At 40.8% G+C, this 18,295-nt stretch overlaps 1 protein-coding gene across 2 annotated transcripts; it reads right to left on the bottom strand.

Annotated features, from left to right (window-relative positions):
* Nucleotides 1-349: 349 nt before the first annotated feature.
* On the bottom strand, nucleotides 350-18,224 carry BLOC1S6 (biogenesis of lysosomal organelles complex 1 subunit 6). 2 transcript variants are annotated; one of them, XM_047735880.1, is made up of 5 exons: nucleotides 18,095-18,224; nucleotides 13,024-13,165; nucleotides 4,722-4,809; nucleotides 2,633-2,719; nucleotides 350-2,228 (listed from the first exon to the last, which is right to left on the bottom strand). In XM_047735880.1, exons 1-5 carry the CDS (start codon nucleotides 18,174-18,176, stop codon nucleotides 2,109-2,111), a joined length of 519 nt encoding a protein of 172 aa, XP_047591836.1. In that variant the 5' UTR covers nucleotides 18,177-18,224; the 3' UTR covers nucleotides 350-2,108. The 2 variants fall into 2 exon arrangements, with proteins under 2 accessions (XP_047591836.1, XP_047591835.1); XM_047735879.1 differs by having other exon boundaries at nucleotides 13,024-13,168; nucleotides 18,098-18,224.
* Between the last annotated feature and the right edge of the window lie 71 nt (nucleotides 18,225-18,295).

Here is an 18,295-nt window from a genome sequence, read left to right as displayed (position 1 = left end):
TGCCACTCACACAATAAACATGATTTACTTTAATACAGGTCACAGAAATTCAACTAATTAACTAGAATTTTGTATCTATTTCCTGCCTGCTATCTATTTCAGTCTTAAATCTGACTTTGTATCAAAAAGAGCAGTTCAGAATTCACTTCATAAGATTAATCCCAAGAGTTACCAGGTAGCTTTTAAACTATTTCATTCCTTATAACTATAAATCACTAGACAGTCCAGATGGGTAGTTCCCTGTATTGGACTTGTGTGGGGAGCTCTTAAAATTAGCACGGGCCCAACTCAGAACTAATGAGTAAGAATCTTCCAGAATGTCTGTTTTGTTTTGTTTTATTTTTGTTTCAAGTTCCCAGGTGATAAAGGCATGCAGCCTAGTGTGAACCTCTGACCTAGACCACTAGACCAGTGAGTCTCAACTTTTAAGATACATCAGGAATCACCGGCGGGGTTTTTATTAAAAAAAAAAAAAAAAAGACAAAACAAACAAACAAATAGATTTGCTTCGGTTAGATTCAGAGCTTGGTGTCCAGGAACCAGCATTTTAAATAATCACTGCAGCTGGTCCATAAACCACTCTGAAAAACAATGCACCGCCTTTCTAAATGAGGACATTCAGCAATTCAGGTGTTAATGACTCCTGCCCTGGGCAAGTTTTAGCTAGTGTCTGAGGGCAAATGTGGCCTTTTAAGCTAAGATAAGATCTATTTATATTTTTAAATATCCAGTAAAGTCAAGTAAATTGTGAGATCATAATTCATTCATTAAAGGGACTGGCTTTCCAATAAACTGTTTAAAACCTTTAAACAGACCAGTTTTGAGCAGTCAGCTTAAATCTAAAGCCCTCTCCCTGATTAATTGGCCTGATATAAGATCAGAGGTAGTGATTCCAGCTTACCAAAATGTAATGTAGACTACAAAAGATACACAGTTCTAAGCATACACCTTTATAGGTTCTGTACAGTCTCTATGTAATAGAGATTGAAGACCAGTTGGATATTAAATAACACTAAAACAATGAATAATATACTCTCAATCTTAAAAAATGAAACTTCATGTAATATTTCCCTCACATAGGTTCTACTGAAAATATGGAGGGGAACAATCTAGAAAATACTAAAGGTATCATGCTGCCTCTGTGTGAAGAAGCTATTTGCTAATTTTCCACCATTCTTATTATTATTTATAAAATGGGTAGTTGCTATAGGTATCATTCTACTTTACGAATTTTTTTAAAAGCACAGAAAAAATAACCACATGTAAGGCCACAGAGCAAATCAGAGGACAGACAGATCTAGCGACAAGACCTTCCAATGGAAAGTTGGACTCATATCTTATCAATTTGACAACTGGATCTCAGTGTGTGACAACTCTAAGTATTATAAATATTGTAGCCTACTTGAGCATGTGACAGCTCTATCACCCTTGTCAGACATCAGAAGTAGGGATCATCTACTTTCAGCACGGAGAACATACGAACGAAAGAGCAACATTAGGAAGCAGAGGAGATGGTTAGCAGGATCTGTCTGGAATCTTGCCCACCTGTCCCACGTTTAAGATGCTATTTCCTGTGTACACATGTCTCCACCATCTTCTTCACAAAGGCTTATACCAACTCTTTTCCAATGGCATATGTAATTAAACAGTTAGCATTTCTTCTTAACCAACCAATGAAAAGGCAATTACCAAAAACCAGCACTGGGTTGCCAGAAAGGCAAGTTATTCCATAAATGAGAAACTGAATCTTTTAAATCCACACTTACCAAGATGGTACAAAACTCATCCTAGTTTTTAATCATTTAGAGTCTGTACCATGTCCCAGTTTATATATCATTCAAGGCCAAAATAATAAATTTGAAAAGTACGCACAACAGAAGTTGGAAAATTACACATAAATACTCAAACCGAGTGACATTATGTCTTCTGCTTTGGGGGAAGCTTCTTGAATGTGGAAAGGAAGATAGGGAGAGAGCAGTCCTGGGAAAGAACTGCAAGACGTGAGACAGTGGTGTAAGGCACTACCTTCACTCTAGTCTCACTGAGGCCACCCTGGATGCCAGCCACACAGGCAGGAAGTGGGGACACACACACACTCTCTCGGCTTCTCATGTCCTCTTAGCTGGTTTGGCAGTTAACTGCTTTTCTCTTTCAAATTCCTTCTCACGTTGCTGCTCCCTTTCCAACTCTTCTTTCTGCCTCTTCTGCTGCAGTTTAAGGGCTCTTTTCTGTGTCAAAAAAATTTAAAACCGAGAGAACAATCAAGGCTTATCAGCTGTGGCCTCATTTCAAAGTAGCATCGCTCTGACTTGAGGTAATCCACATGTGTTAATCAATTTCATGTTTAACTTTTAAATTTGCTCTAGGTAATTTAAGGTCCTCCTTAATATAAAAAAAAATTAATTTCTTACTCCAAACTTACTGAATGAGAACAGCAGGGAAAATGAAAACTCAAGTATCTTAGTCCAGCTATTAGTAGAAAAGCCCAGAGTAGAATGTGTTTTAAACAGTGAACCATGAATTAAGTATGTTATTGAATATGGATATCTAAGAAGTCAGAAAATGAATACTGAAAAAAAAAGACAATTAAACCTCTACTTCTATAAAGAAGGTGAAAGAATTTTTGACTCACTTTTAACTTGGACGTCTTTTCATGAAGCATCAGCATCTCTTTTCTTATATTCACCAACTTGGCATGATAGTGTTTAGCTTCAGTGAACTAACCATGGAAAAGGAAATGAAAAGTCAAGTTAAAATAGGCTGAAATTTTTAAAAAGGGGGCGGGAGGAACAGATTGAAATAGTAAAATGGATGAGTTATAAATTACATTTCGTTCCACCTCAACTGGTCACATCTTTTAAAGCCTTAATTATCCCCATATTTTAATGCCAAAATTCAAATTTCCATTTAAACCATTAATAGGTATTTGAAAACATTTGATTTAGTTCAAATTGAAAGCAGTTACTAAACATAAAATAGTTATATTGTGTACAGGTAATGTTTTGCTTTATTTTATTTTATTTTTTAAAGATTTTATTTATTTGACAGATCACAAGTAGGCAGAGAGGCAGGCAGAGAGAGAGAGGGAGAAGCAGGCTCCCTGCTGAGCAGAGAGCCCGATGCGGGGCTCGATCCCAGGACCCTGGGATCATGACCTGAGCCGAAGGCAGAGGCTTTAACCTACTGAGCCACCCAGGCGCCCCTAATGTTTTGCTTTAAAAACACACATCATAATCCCAAAATTTTATTAAAACTATCCAGTAATGCTATCGGTTTCATGTAAGAAAAAGTAGAACATTCTACTGTCTTGACAATGGAGAGCCTGAGCCAGGGTACACAGGACAATTTCAGTGAAATGTCCATCCATCAGGAAAAACCAAGCTATGGCCAGAGAATCCTGAGAGGGCTGTGGACAAACCTGGTCATGTTCCTTGGGCTTCTAACGTCAGACCAAGCAGAACCACTTCTGTAAGGACACTTTTCTTCCCAAGCCATGCTATATATAGACATTCCATCTCAACCAGAGATGGGAGCAAAGGAAAAAAGCACCTCATTCTCAGGAGCCAAGGTTAACAGAAAGAGAAGACCAAGTAACAATAACGAGAGAAGCACCAGTAAAGAAATTAGCAACCTACATATATCCACAAGTAAAGTCTTAAGTCTGATGAGCTCTAGAACTCACAGACTCTCTTCCTTCTCTCTTTCTCTGAGCCTTATAGTTTTCGGATTCTGAATGATAACCGAACCACTCTTGGGCTGAGAGAGTTAAAAACAGGAAGACCCCTGCAGACTGAAGCAATACTATCACAACTTCTTGGTTCATTCATTTAGCATTATTCACTCAGCAAATGTTTCTTCTGCTGCAATATGAATTCAGCGGGGAAGACAAAAGTAGGTCAGCATAGCCTTGTCCACGTCCTTCACAAGTTAGAAAACCATTAAGTGGAAGACTTTGTATTTACTACCCCAGGCCTCTGCCTAATGCTAGAGAAGATGAACTCTGTTTTTGATCATTACAAAGGGAAAACATTAATGACCCACATTTGTTCAACAAAAAGTCCATTTTTTGACATACATATGAAAGTCCATAAAATCACGCAAACCAAGCTACTGCTTAATGTTGAGGTAAAAAGAAAGCTAGCCACAAATTCCTAATTTCTGTTAATTCCCTGTTTCTTAAAATAGAGTATCAGTTCCTCTCATCAAAAAGCTATAAAGCTTCTGATGAAATTCACTACTATCACATATACTGAAAGATATAAGAATCTATAAGAGGACCCCCGAAGGGTCCATTTCAGTATTATTAGGTTATGGTATTATGAATGGACCATACAATTAAATAAAGTACTGATTTTTAAAAAGTCATGTAACTGATTAGGAGAGATGCACTTTCCTTAAGGGGAAACAGTACCCTTAAAGTTCCTTACTTTCAGTTCTTTTAGTTCTCTTTTAGAAGTCTTTAATTATTATGAGTAAATCTATTCCAGACATTCACAAATAATTTCCATTTTCTACTACAAGTTCAACATTTGAAAGATAACAATTCAAGACAATGGAAGTTCTAGTAAAGTAAATCAAGGTTTCCTGTTAAAAGACAAATTCTAAACATTAAAAATCAGAGGAAAAGATCCTAAATGTACCTAAGTACAAAGTTGCACAGGATAAACCCAGCTATTTCTAAGCCACTTCTCATTACGCTGTGTCAACTAAATAATACTTACCAAAGCATTAATATCCAACATAGAATGACATTCTTTAAATTTCGAAATCTCTTGTTCCAGTGTGTCTAGTAATACAACTTGGTTCTGTCTGAAACAAAAGCACATATCCAAAATAAATTGTACATACTGTAAGTGCTGGAATCACACTTCATCTTGGTTAATGTCAAAGGTAAAAATTAAGTTGAATATGTATTGCCTTTCTGAGGCTTATTTGGTTTAACAAAATATTTTTCAAAATAATATTCCAGGGGACTGGGTGGCTCAGTTGGTTAAGTGTCTGATTCTTTTTTTTTTAAAGATTTTATTTATTTATTTGACAGAGAGAGATCACAAGTAGACGGAGAGGCAGGCAGAGAGAGAGAGGGAAGCAGGCTTCCCGCTGAGCAGAGAGCCCGATGCGGGACCCGATCCCAGGACCCTGAGATCATGACCCGAGCCGAAGGCAGGGGCTCAACCCACTGAGCCACCCAGGCGCCCTAAGTGTCTGATTCTTGATCTCAACTCTGGTCTTGATCTCAGGGTCATGAATTCAAACCCCACACTGGGCTCTACACTGGGCATGGAGCCCACTTGAAAAAAAAAAAAAAAAGATAAAATAACAATAATAATGTTATTATTACTTCAAAGCCTCATTCTGGTAACTGTAAATCTTTTATTCTTGCCTAAATGAATAATAATTCTATTAAGTGAATCTAACTGTGGATAACTCCAATCACCAAATCATTTAAAATCATTTTATTATTTGCTATTTCTAGCAACTCTATTATCCAAAAAAAGTTTTTTATACTATCTTGCCCCCAAAACTTGATTTTATGTATTTTAAAACTGCAAAATTACCATAAAGGAAATGAGGAGCAATGACTTTTTAGATAGAGTTGGGGAAAATGCAGTTATCAATGCATTTAGTGAATACTAAATCAAAAGAGGTAAGTAAGATGAAAAAAAAAAAGGACTAGGAAACACAAGATTCCCCATCAAGAACCAGGTGTGTGGGAACACCTGGGTGGCTCAGTCGGTTAAGCCACTGCCTTCGGCTCAGGTCACGATCCCAGTGTCCGGGATTGAGTCCCACATCGGGCTCCTTGCTCGGCAGGGCCCCTGCTTCTCCCCCTGCCTCTGCTGCCACTCTGCCTGCCTGTGCTCTCTCTGACAAATAAATAAGTAAAATCTTTAAAAAAAAAAAAAGAACCAGTTGTGTGACCTTGGATATTTAGTTTATTTCTCTGGTCCTAAATTTCTTTATTTATAAAGTGAGAAGGTCCAACCAGGTAACTTCTAAGGGTCCTCATTAAAATTCTGATTCAAAACCTTCCATTGAAGAACAGAAGCCAACTTCCCTGATACTCCACTCCAGATCAACCAGCACTAGTAGCACAGGAATAAGTAGCAGTGTTTACTTAAACACTTACTGTTTAAGTAAACATTAAAATGTTTAATGAATTAAACATTTTTTTTAAAGATTTTATTTATTTATTTGACAGACATAGATCACAAGTTAGGCAGAGAGGCAAGCAGAGGAAGAGAGGAGGAAGCAGGCTCCCTGTGGAGCAGAGAGCCCGATGTGGGGCTCGATCCCAGGACCCCAGGATCATGACCTGAGCCAAGGCAGAGGCTTTAACCCACTGAGCCACCCAGGCGCCCCTGAATTAAACATTTTAAAGAATACTACAGGCAAAGCAAAATATGACCTATTTCCTTGCAAAACTATGCTAAACAGAGAATGAAGAAAAAAAGAAATAGCAATGATGAGAATGAAGAGCAGTTACACCTCCACCATCCAGCAAGGCGTGTGGCATTCCCCTCAGGTAACAAGTTTGTCTGTTCAGCTCTGAGTGGAGACCACAGAAAGTGAAAAATGTTATGCCCCAATAATGGGTCCGTGATTAAAGGAGCGAGACTGATACAAAGCGAAGGTCAAGCAAAGCTTTATTTCACGCCAAGCATCAAGAATCTAACCGAACGTTCGGGGACGCACCTCTTACAAGAGAGGGCGACCCTTCTCTGTTTCACAGTCTAGCTTTTAAGGGCAAAGGACATGTGGTCGGGCCTGGCCACGAACAGGTGGCCAATGAGATTGTAACATACACAGGAAACTCCAGTGATGCTAGGTGACCAATTGAGTTACAATTTACCCTAGTAGACATTTGAACCAGCCTATTACATCTTGATTGGGATTGGTGCCCAAAAGGCTCCCAAAGGGCGGGGCCCATACTCCTTGGTAACCAGGGAGACAGTATGCATCCCCCCACTGATCGGATGTCTCCACCAGGCCTGACCCACCTTTGTATCTGGGCTTTGTTACCTGGAGCTGGTTTCTGGGACTTGTCTCCAAGTATCCCCTGGGGGAAGGGGAGCAGAGAGTTTCTAAATAGGTCCTTACACTATAAAACTACACAAATCAAAACAGCATGATAATGGTGAAAGAACACATTCATTGATCAATGGAACAGTATAGAAAGCTCTTAAATAGACCCACACAAGTGAGTCAATGGTTCTCTGACAAAAGAACAAAGGCAATGCAGTAGAGCAAGGATAGTCTTTTCAACGAAGATGAGGGAACAATTGGACAGTGATGTGCAAAGAAATTAACGTAACACAGACCTTCTAATTTCATAAGAGTTAACTCAAAATGGACCACAGATCTAAAAATAAAATGTAAAACTCTAAAAAATCTAGAAGGAAACACAAGAGAAAATCTAGGTGACCCTGGTTTGGAGATGAATCTTTACACAAAATATCAAAAGTATGATCCATGAAAAAAAATGTTGGTATAAGTCAGACTTTTAAAATAAAAAACTTATAAAATTAATTAATTGACTAAATTAAAAACTTCTGCTCGGGAGCGTGGATGGCATAGCTGGTTAAGCGGCTGCCTTTCGGGGTGCCTGGGTGGCTCAGTGGGTTAAAGCCTCTGCCTTCGGCTCAGGTCATGATCCCGGGGTCCTGGGATCGACCTGGGATCGTCGGGCTTTCTGCTCAGTGGGGAGCCTGCTTCCTCCTCTCTCTCTCTGCCTGCCTCTGCCTACTTGTGATCTCTCTCTGTCAAATAAATAAAATCTTTAAAAAAAAAAAAAAAAAAAGCCTCTGCCTTTCAGCCCAGATCATGATTCCAGAGTCCTGGGGTCAAGCCCAGCACTGGGCTCCCTGCTCAGCAGGGAGCCTGCTTCTCCCTCTGCCCCTTTTCCCCACTCGTTCATATGTGTGCTCACTCTCTGCTGGAAATCAATAAATAAAATTTTTTAAAAAATAAGTAACTTCTGTTAAAAAACAAAAAAACAAAACAAAAAACAAAACCAAAACAAAACCAAAAAAACTTCTGCTCTGTAAAAGACACTATTAAGAGGGGCACCTGGGTGGCTCAGTGGGTTAAGCCACTGCCTTTGGCTCAGGTCATGATCTCAGTGTCCTGGGATCGAGCCCCGCATCGGGCTCTCTGCTCAGCAGGGAGCCTGCTTCCTCCTCTCTCTCTGCCTGCCTCTCTGCCTGCTTGTGATCTCTCTCTGTCAAATAAATAAATAAATAAATAATCTTAAAAAAAAAATCTATAAAAAAAAAAAAAAGACACTATTAAGAGAACAAAAAGGCAAACCAAGCACTTGGAGAAAATATTTGCAAGACACATAAAGGATTTGTATCAAAAGTATACAAGGAACACTTAAAACTCAACAATAAGAAAATAACTAAACCAATTTAAAAATAGGCAAAAGGGGTGCCTGGGTGGCTCAGTGGGTTAAAACCTCTGCCTTCGGCTCAAGTCATGATCCCAGGGTCCTGGGATCCAGCCCCGCATCGGGCTCTCTGCTCAGCGGGGAGCCTGCTTCTCTCTCTCTCTCTGCCTGACTCTCTGCCTACTTGTGATCTCTGTCTGTCAAATAAATAAATAAAATCTTTAAAAAATAATAAAATAAAAATTAAAAAAAGGCAAAAGATCTGAATAGACACTTAGCGTATAATCATGGATTTGTCTGATCTTTGTCCCAGGTTCCTGACATGCCTATTTTAAGACACTTGTAATTCCCCAAATGATAGAGGAGTATCTTCATTATTCACAAATCCCTCTTGGAGCATCCCAGAGTTTATACTACTGAGGTGATAAGGGCTGGTCATGCAGGAAAGATCAATCATGTGGTTAAAGGGTTGGGGCTTTGAACCTTGTGATATCAGTCCTCATGATACCATGACTGTTACCAGTCTTCTCTCCACAGAAGGGAAGTGGGGGTAGAGTGCTGGAGAGTAAGTTCAATTACATGGCCAATGATCCAATCAATCATGCTTACAGAGCAAAGCCCCAATAAAAACTTAAAGCACTGAAGCTCATGGGGCACCTGGATGGTTCAGTGGGTTAAGCCTCTGCCTTCAGCTCAGGTCATGGTCTCAGGGTCCTGGGATTGAGCCCCACGTCAGGCTCTCTGCTCAGCCGGGAGCCTGCTTCCCCCCCTTCTCTCTGCCTGCCTCTCTGCCTACTTGTGATCTCTCTCTCTGTCAAATAAATAAATAAAATCTTAAAGAAAAAACAAAAAAACAAAACAAAAAAAAACAACACTGAAGCTCAGTAGCGCTTTCTGGTTGGCAAACACATTGATGTGCCAAGAAGGTCACGTGACCTAATTTCACTAGGAGAAGGGCGCCTGGATGGCTCAGTTGTTTGGGTATCAGCTCAGGTCATGATCCCAGGGTCCTGGGATCCAGCCCCAAATGGGGCTTCCTGCTCAGCAGGGAGTCTGCTTCTCCCTCTCCCTCTGCCTGCTGCTCTCCATGCTTGTGTTCTCTCTCTCACTCTATATCTCTGTCAAATAAATAAATAAAACTTAAAAAAAAAAAATTCAATAGGAGAAAACACAGAAGCTCTGTGGTGAAGATAACTCCCAAACCTGCCCCATGTGTCCCTTCATGCAGCTGGTCCTGATGTGTATCCTTTATAATAAAATAGTAATTCTTTTTTTTTTTTTTTTTTTTTTATAAACATATATTTTTATCCCCAGGGGTACAGGTCTGCGAATCGCCAGGTTTACACACTTCACAGCACTCACCATAGCACATACCCTCCCCAATATCCATAACCCCACCCCCCCTCCTAACCCCCCTCCCCCCATCAACCCTCAGTTTGTTTTGTGAGATTAAGAGTCACTTATGGTTTGTCTCCCTCCCAATCCCATCTTGTTACATTTATTCTTCTCCTACCCGCTTAACCCCCCATGTTGCATCTCCTCTCCCTCATATCAGGGAGATCATATGATAGTTGTCTTTCTCCGATTGACTTATTTCGCTAAGCATGATACCCTCTAGTTCCATCCACGTCATCACAAATGGCATAAAATAGTAATTCTAAGTAGTGTTTTCATGATCCATAAGTCTAGGCACTCTAGAAGAAGATTCCACAGAATATTTAGCTACCTTATCAGGCAGAAATGACTGGCTTTCCTTTCCCTTAAAGTTTTGTATAATCTGTGGCACATATGCTGGGAGTGACTGGGAGGCCTTGATGCAGTATCTGGGGAATGATCCTGTGAGAAAAAAACTATTTCCTTGGAAGGTCCAAGCATGAATTATCTCAAAGTGAATCCCGCTAAGGATACTTACAAGTACTTTGCTAGAGACTTTTAGGACCTAGGTCCCAGAACCTCTTTTTTCTTTCTTTCCAATGTTCTTAAAATGATAAACACATGTACAAGAATATTCATAATCTTTCTTATATATAAAGTCAAGTTTTGTTCTTGGTCTTCCCTACCCACTGTTGGCTACAAAGTGAACTTGATTTGTGTCTACCACTACCTTCTCCTTCACCTGTGTAGGCCTGTGAGCCTACATGTATACCACATGTAAAGTGGCTTAATGAAAATTAAACTGTTTGATAACACAGCCAGTACTGGATCCCAGCTGCCTCTCAGTTCAGGACTCTTCCCCCTAAATCTTTATCAGCAGTGGGATTTGTGGAGAGAACGAAGAAAGAGGCAACTACTAGAAAACACCTCTCTTTTTTCTTTCTCTGAAGTTTGCGTATCTTTCCTTAATGCTACAGAGGTAAATAACTGCTTACTCATCATATTTAATTATGAATTCTACCACTAAGCACTACCTGTGTAATCTTTTTCAATTTACTGAACTTTCTGGACCTCAGTTTCCTCAACTATAAACAGCAATAATATTAATACTTCATAAGGTGTCAGGATTGAGATACAGTATACAACGTCCTGGGCAAGTAGTCTATATAGTAACAGCAGCTGAGTTTATCATCATCATCACCATCATCATTTAGGTGCCTTGGAAGGTAAGTGAGATTACTTAAAACACTGAATTGTAGCCAATGTCATCAATTAAATTCTGCAGTTAAACTGTGCTTCCCAGCTCCCCGTAAGCAAAGTGCTAACCAGACATGTTTTGCTTGCAGTTTATTTTTCTTCAGTCTGACATACTTCATCCGAACTCCCCTACAAAATTTTTATGACTTTTTGCCACAAAAATGGACTGGCTTTCAAATATAAGGAATACGGGGCCTTGAGAATCGAAATCAATTTTCCAGCAGATACTATTCAAACCACCAAAGATCACATTTAAAACAAAGACTGATCACTGGTACATCGATGAAAAGGGGCAGGTCTGTCTGCCAGTAATTAGTGCTGAAAACTGGAAGCCAGAAGCCAAAACCGACCAAGTAATCCTGTCCCTCATAGTACTGGTGAATGACCACCAGCCAGAGCACACACTTAGAGCTGATCCAGCTGAACAATACTCTAAGGGCCATAAAAAATTCTGTCACAATGCTGAAGAGTTTACAAAGAAATACAGGGAGAAGCGACCTGTGGACTAAACTCTGCCAGGACTGATTCCAGTAAGTGTGACCAGAGACCCAGGCAGCGCATTCAGACACCCCTACAAAGCAGGACTCTGTGGAAAACACACGTGCTGCCGCCTGGCATTTGCTTGTGGCAGTTACTCACTTTCTACAGTTTTCTTAATCAAAAGTGGTCTAGGGAGCCTGTAAAGAAAAGATTAAAAATTTAAGATGTTCTAGTTCTGCTTTGTTTTAAAAATCACTGCTTCAGGGGCACCTGGGTGGCTCAGTGGGTTAAGCCGCTGCCTTCGGCTCAGGTCATGATCTCAGGGTCCTGGGATCGAGTCCCGCATCGGGCTCTCTGCTCGGTAGTGATCCTGCTTCCCTCTCTCTCTCTCTCTGCTTGCCTCTCTGTCTACTTGTGATCTCTCTCTGTCAAATAAATAAATAAAATCTTTAAAAAAAAAAAAATCACTGCTTCAATCTACTTAACAAAAAAAGAAATACAAGGACTACCACACACTAGGGATTAAAAAAAATGCCACTGGAACTAGCAGAAAACCAGGAGTATCCCACATAGAGGAGAACACAGCACCACTTTCATACTCATTTATCACCTTCAAATCCAAGGATTATAACATTCCTTACTAATATGTAGAAAAGGGACAGTAGTTGATTGATCCTCTCCTTTTGCCCTACTACAGGCTTTTAAGGTAAGTTTTCAAAGCGTATGTCTTAGAGCAGCAGCAGCTCATAGCTGGTTCATAGCTAACGACCATGAAAAGAAATGATAGGCCAGTTTGGGCAACCAAGCGAGGTCCTACCCAAGAGGAAGTACAAGTTCAATCTGCTCTTCTGGGAGCTGATAAAGTTAGTATTTATTTTGCATATTGATCCTACTTCATGAAATCCCTTTTTTCTCTTGGTATATCCTCCAATCCTTTAGTTAAGTAGACTTATCTCCTAGAATTAAATGGGTCCTCTCAAAAAAAGATACTTACAAACTTTTGGCAACTCATGTGAACCAGTGACTGAAAACAAATGTGGCTCTTACGGAGGCAATTTTGCAACACTACTCAAAAACTGGCGTGTGCCCATCCCGCAACACTCCCAGTAGGCAATGTTTTCATAAGATAATGGTAAAACACCAAAACTAATCAAATAGTCCAGATCAGATTTAGGGGTACCTCTTATAAAAGACCAAACACTCTAAAAGTAACATTCATATCACTTTTTACATTTAAAGTTTTATTCATTTAAGTAATCTCTATGCCCAATGTGGAGTTTGAACTCAGGACCCCAAGACGCAGAGTCACATGCTCCTGCTTCTGGGACTGAGCCAGCTGGGCATGTCTCACTTTTTACATTTAGATTACTAAGTAGTCCTTCACTCCCAACTGTCACCACTAAAGACAGAACTACTCAATGTTACAAAATGTTATACCTTAATACAGTTTATATACACATATACAGTAAATTATAATCATGCCAAAGGGGAAATGAGTGCATCTAAGGTTTCTGTTAGCTCACGTGAGTTCCTGAAGAGCTTGTTTTGATCTCTGCAAATCTGGCAGGTAGTGAGAAAGCAATCCTTCTGCCAGCTGCTCCACAGCTTTGTCCTCTACAGTCAAGTCCTCTAGTAACCCTTCATCTGGCGAAGTGTCACTTAAACCTGTCCCCAGAAAAAAATTAGATGTAGGAGTTGTGTAAATGGACATGGGAGTAAGAGAGTAGAGGGGAGGGAGGAGGTTGGCAGTGGGGTTCACAGCACACACACAGGATTCTACAGGCATCCTTTCTTTGCTTTTTTTAGTTTTACCTTCTGAGAGTCCTCTAAAAAACAGGATATGAGCACTCAAAAAATGTTTTTAAACTACTAGTATAAAGAAAAATCTGGATTAAAAGAACATTAACACCTGCAAAACATATTCTGTGTGTTTACGTATTTTCAAGGGCAGAGGATTTATAGTTTTCAATGGATTATTAAGAGTCCGAGGCCTAAAAGTGGGAAAAAGTCACTGAATGAAAACAATACATTCTTTTCAAAAGCATGCAGAAATGCAATGCCTAAAAAAAAATTTTTTCTTCAATTGAATGTAAGTAAAAATGTGGGTCAACATTTACTTTGCATATAGCTTGATATATTATTTACATGTAAAAGGAAGGTTGTTTTATCATTTGTTAGAAGAAGACTTTCAAAGGATTTCTCTTGAGACTTAGCACCTTAATTTACTATAGAAAATAGTGTATAATAATTGCAAGCAAATCTCAACATAATGCCAGGAACTATGCTTCATACTTCTCCTTTGAAAAACAGTGTAAGCACTTGTATCAGCCATTCAAAAACATCTAAAATCAAGACCCATCATTTACTACTCCTACCAAGTAATAGTAACATGGCAAACAACAGCAACTCTCTTTAAGGAAATATAGAAAACAAGTATTACAGACAAATAACAGAAACGTCAACTTCAAGGAATAACAACTAATACACTTCCCTTACATTATATAAACATTTTAACTCACAGACCTCCCCCTACTCTACCCCAATCTTCTGGTTAATTATGAAAGAATCTAACTTACATTTCTAAATACATCAAGTCACTAAATTCGAGGTACTCTATCTTGAGAGGTAAAGTAAGAGAGGTAAAGGGAGAGATTAAGGAAAAAGAAAGGGGTCCTTACCCTACTCATACAAGAAACAATAGATACACACTAGTATTAATACCAGGTACTAATGTACCAGTTTCCGAGGTTATAAGAATGAACTAAGCAACTCCCCTTCTCTGAAAGGGCAGGGAATCATAATATATAAGAAGTGCCATTAGAGAAAAAGAAACTGTTATGGGAATTCAGAGGACAGAAAGATCACGTTCATCTGGGAAGTCTGGGAACAACTTCTAAAAGGAAGTGTGGGAACTGGAGCTTAAGCTTGCAGAATGGATAGAATTTTCTTTTTAAGTATCACTCTTTGTAAGAACTTGAAATACAAAAGAGAGAAGTATAATCTGAAAAGTAAAAATACTATTTCTTGGGGCACGTGGCTGGCTCAGTTGGTAAAGCACGTGACTCTTGGTCTTGGGGTTATGAGTTCAAGCCCTACGCTGGGTGTAGAGATTTCTTTAAAAATAAAATCTTAGGGGCGCCTAGGTGGCTCAGTGGGTTAGGCCACTGCCTTCGGCTCGGGTCATGATCCCAGGTCCTGAGCCCCACGTCGGGCTTTCTGCTCAGCAGGGAGCCTGCTTCCTCCTCTCTCTCTGCCTGCCTCTCTGCCTACTTGTGATTTCTCTCTGTCAAATAAATAAATAAAACCTTAAAAAAAAATAAAATAAAATAAAATCTTAAGGGTGGCTGGGTGGCTCAGTCAGTTGGGTGCCTGCCTTAGGCTCAAGTCACGATCCCACTCTGGGATTGAGCCCCACATCAGGCTCTCTGCTCAGAGGGAAGCTTGCCTCTCTTTCTCCTCCTCCCTCTGCCTGCCACTCCTGCTGCTTGAGGCTCATGCGTGCTCTCTCTGTCAAATAAATAATATATTTAAGCAAATAAATAAAATCTTTAAAAAAAAAAAAAACTCTTTCTCACTCCCTTACTCTAATCAGTCTGTAGTTTCATACACAGGCTTCAAAAAAATTATCTCTGTATATCCATGCATAAACCCTGTTTTTAGGGGCACCTAGTGGTTCAGTTGGTTGGGCAACTGCCTTCAGCTCTGGTCATGATCCCAGGGTCTTGGGATCGAGCCCCACATCACGCTCCCTGCTTAGCGGGGAGCCTGCTTCTCCCTCTCCCTCTGCCGTTCCCCCTGCCTATGCTCTCCTGCTCTCTCTCAAATAAATAAATAAAATATTTTTTTAAAAATTTATTTATTTGACAGAGAGAGAGATCACAAGCAGGCAGAGAGGCAGGCAGAGGGAGAGGGAGAAGCAGGCTCCCCGCCGAGCAAGGAGCCCGACGCGGGGCTTGATCCCAGGACCCTGAGATCATGACCTGAGCCGAAGGCAGAGGCTTCAACCCACTGAGCCACCCAGGTGCCCCAATAAATAAAACCTTAAAAAAAAAAAAACAACCCTATCTTAATCATAAATGAAATACAACACATATTGTTCTTCTCTTAAATATATATTTTAGATATCCTTCCATAAACATATATATGCATCCACTACATTCTTTCTAACATAATAGAATTCTACCATATTTTGTTTACTAGTTCTCTACTATGGACTATTCTCTGTTACGTTTGTATCCCTCCCCCACTCAAAAATTCTTTTGTTTAAGCCCCAGCCTCCAACATAAAAGTATTTGGAGGTAGGGGCGCCTGGGTGGCTCAGTGGGTTAAAGCCTCTGCTTTCGGCTCGGGTCATGATCCCAGGGTCCTGAGATCGAGCCCCGCATCCAGCTCTGCTCAGCAGGGAGCCTGCTTTCCTTCCTCTCTCTCTGCCTGCCTCTCTGCCTACTTGTGATCTCTGTCAAATAAATTAAAAAAAAAAAAAGTATTTGGAGGTAGAGCCTTTGGAAAATAATGAGGTTTAGATGAGGACATGAAGGTGGGGCCCCATGATGGGGTTATTATTCTTAAAAGATAAAGAGAATCCAAAACTCTCTCCCTCCACTGTGTGAGAAGACAGTGAGAAGGCAGTTGTCTGCAACATCAGAAGAGGGATCTCACCAGGACCTGACTGGCCAGCACACAGATCCTGGACTTTGTAGAACTCCAGAACTTCAAAGAATAAGTGTCTGTTGTTTAAGCCACCCAGCCTACGGTATTTTGTTGTAGCAGCCCATGTAGACTAAGATACCTAAGAATTGGTATTTAGGTTATTTTCACTTTTTGCTATTTCAAACAATGTTACCATTAGTTTCCCTGCTTGTCTTTGCATATCCATGTCAATGTTTCTGATGTTTCTATAGGATAAATTCTTAGAAAGAGAATGATGGGATAAACAGTTTATGCATTTCTTTTTTTTTTTTTAAGATTTATTTATTTATTTATTTTATTTGACACACAGAGATCAGAAGTAGGCAAAGAGGCAGGCAGAGAGGGAGGGAGGAGGAAGCAGGCTCCCTGCTGAGCAGAGAGCCCGATGCGGGGCTCAATCCCAGGACCCTGGGATCATGACCTGAGCCGAAGGCAGAGGCTTAACCCACTGAGCCACCCAGGCGCCCCGGTTTATGCATTTCTTAAACAGACATTGCAAAACTGCCTTCCTAAGATAGGGCACCAATTCATACTCCTACTAACAATCTTTGAAGGCCACTATTTCCAAATGGGTAAGAGTTCTAAAGGAGTGGAAGGAATACCATATGGTATTAAAAAAAAAAAAAAAAGGCAATACAATATAAGGAAAGGTGGAAATATGGGCTTTCTCTAGAAAGAGGAGGTAGTTTGGAGTGTCTAGAACATAGGACATATGCAATAGTGATCTTATAAGACCATGTGGCCAGCCCATGAGGAACCCTGAGTGTCAAGGGGTTTGGCTCTTTGGTTAGTAAGTAGTAAGGAACCATTTTAAGGTTTCCAAGCAAGAAAATTACATGACTGGAGCTGTATTTTTGGGAAGTGATATGACAACAGTGGGACAGGTGCAGTAGAAGAGTAAGAGACTGTAAGTGGATAGCCTTAGAACTGTCCTTGAGAGTGAAACTAGAGAGAGGAAATGGAAATTGCATAGCAGAATTCCCTAAATGTAGGGAAGAGGCAAGTGAAAGGAAAGTCAGGAGTAATGTCAAAGTTTGAACTTGGCACCACTAATAGAATCAGACATCGACTTTTACTTATGCACACCCTATATGCGAGGTTAGAGCAAACAACCATGTCAAAATATCCAGAAAGCAGATGGAGAGGCAAGTGAACCCAAGCTGCACATATACACAAAGGAAGTCATATTAATAGAAGCAGCTTATGAAAGAGTAAAGAGGGGGCGATCACTGAGGAAGAGCATGACCAAGAAAGGGCTGAAAGCACTATTTTTAAGCAGCCCCTATATTCCTAGAACTGGAGGTAAAAGAAACACATCTAAAGCCCTGCAGCCTTCCTCATTTGGGGTTCCTCATCTGAACAGAAACTGTTTTGACTATTTTCTCAATTTCCCTAAGGATGGTACATAAACAGTACCACTCAGGATGCCTGGCAAGACAATTTATTACAGTCAATGAATGCCTTTGGGTATTCGGGCTTAAATCTCTCCAGGAACTCAGGCTGAGAAAGCTGCTGGAGGAATGTCAACAAGCAAGACAGCACTTCGTGAGTGTGTGGTCAGTAATACTTGGACACCTCAATTCTCTGAACGACAAAACCGATCTTTCTGACAGACTCATCCTCAACTGCTAACATAACCAACAGCCAACAACTTGCTGGAGTCAACACACAAACGCAGAATGACCTCACCAAACGCAGAATGACCTTACCATCACCCGCCCCCCAAACACCGCCTCCCCTCCAGACTTCATTTCCCACTCATTCAGCTCCGCACCGGGGCAGACGCGATGCCCCACTTCCGCGCTGGGGCCAGAGCCTCTGAGACCAGCAGCTCTGCCGCGCGAAGGAGCCGGGGAGACACAGCCACTCGGGTCCCGGCCGCCCGCCCCGCCCCACTGCACGTACCCAGCGTCAGCTTCCCGGCCCCGAGGTCGTGGGGTGGCCCTGCCAGGATCCCGTCCGGGGACGTCGGCCCAGGAACACTCATGTCCTTCCCGCTGGGAACAGGGAAGGGGCAGTTGCGCAGACGGTCAGATGCAATAAGAGAGGACCCAAGACGTCCAGCGCTCAGCCGGACAGAAGCGGAGGTCGCACCCGGAAATGACG

The sequence above is a fragment of the Lutra lutra genome, chromosome 7, assembly GCF_902655055.1.
Source record: "Lutra lutra chromosome 7, mLutLut1.2, whole genome shotgun sequence".
Lineage (NCBI taxonomy): Eukaryota > Metazoa > Chordata > Mammalia > Carnivora > Mustelidae > Lutra > Lutra lutra.
Note: the sequence above shows the minus strand (reverse complement) of the source record. Positions and strands in the feature narration are given on the sequence as shown.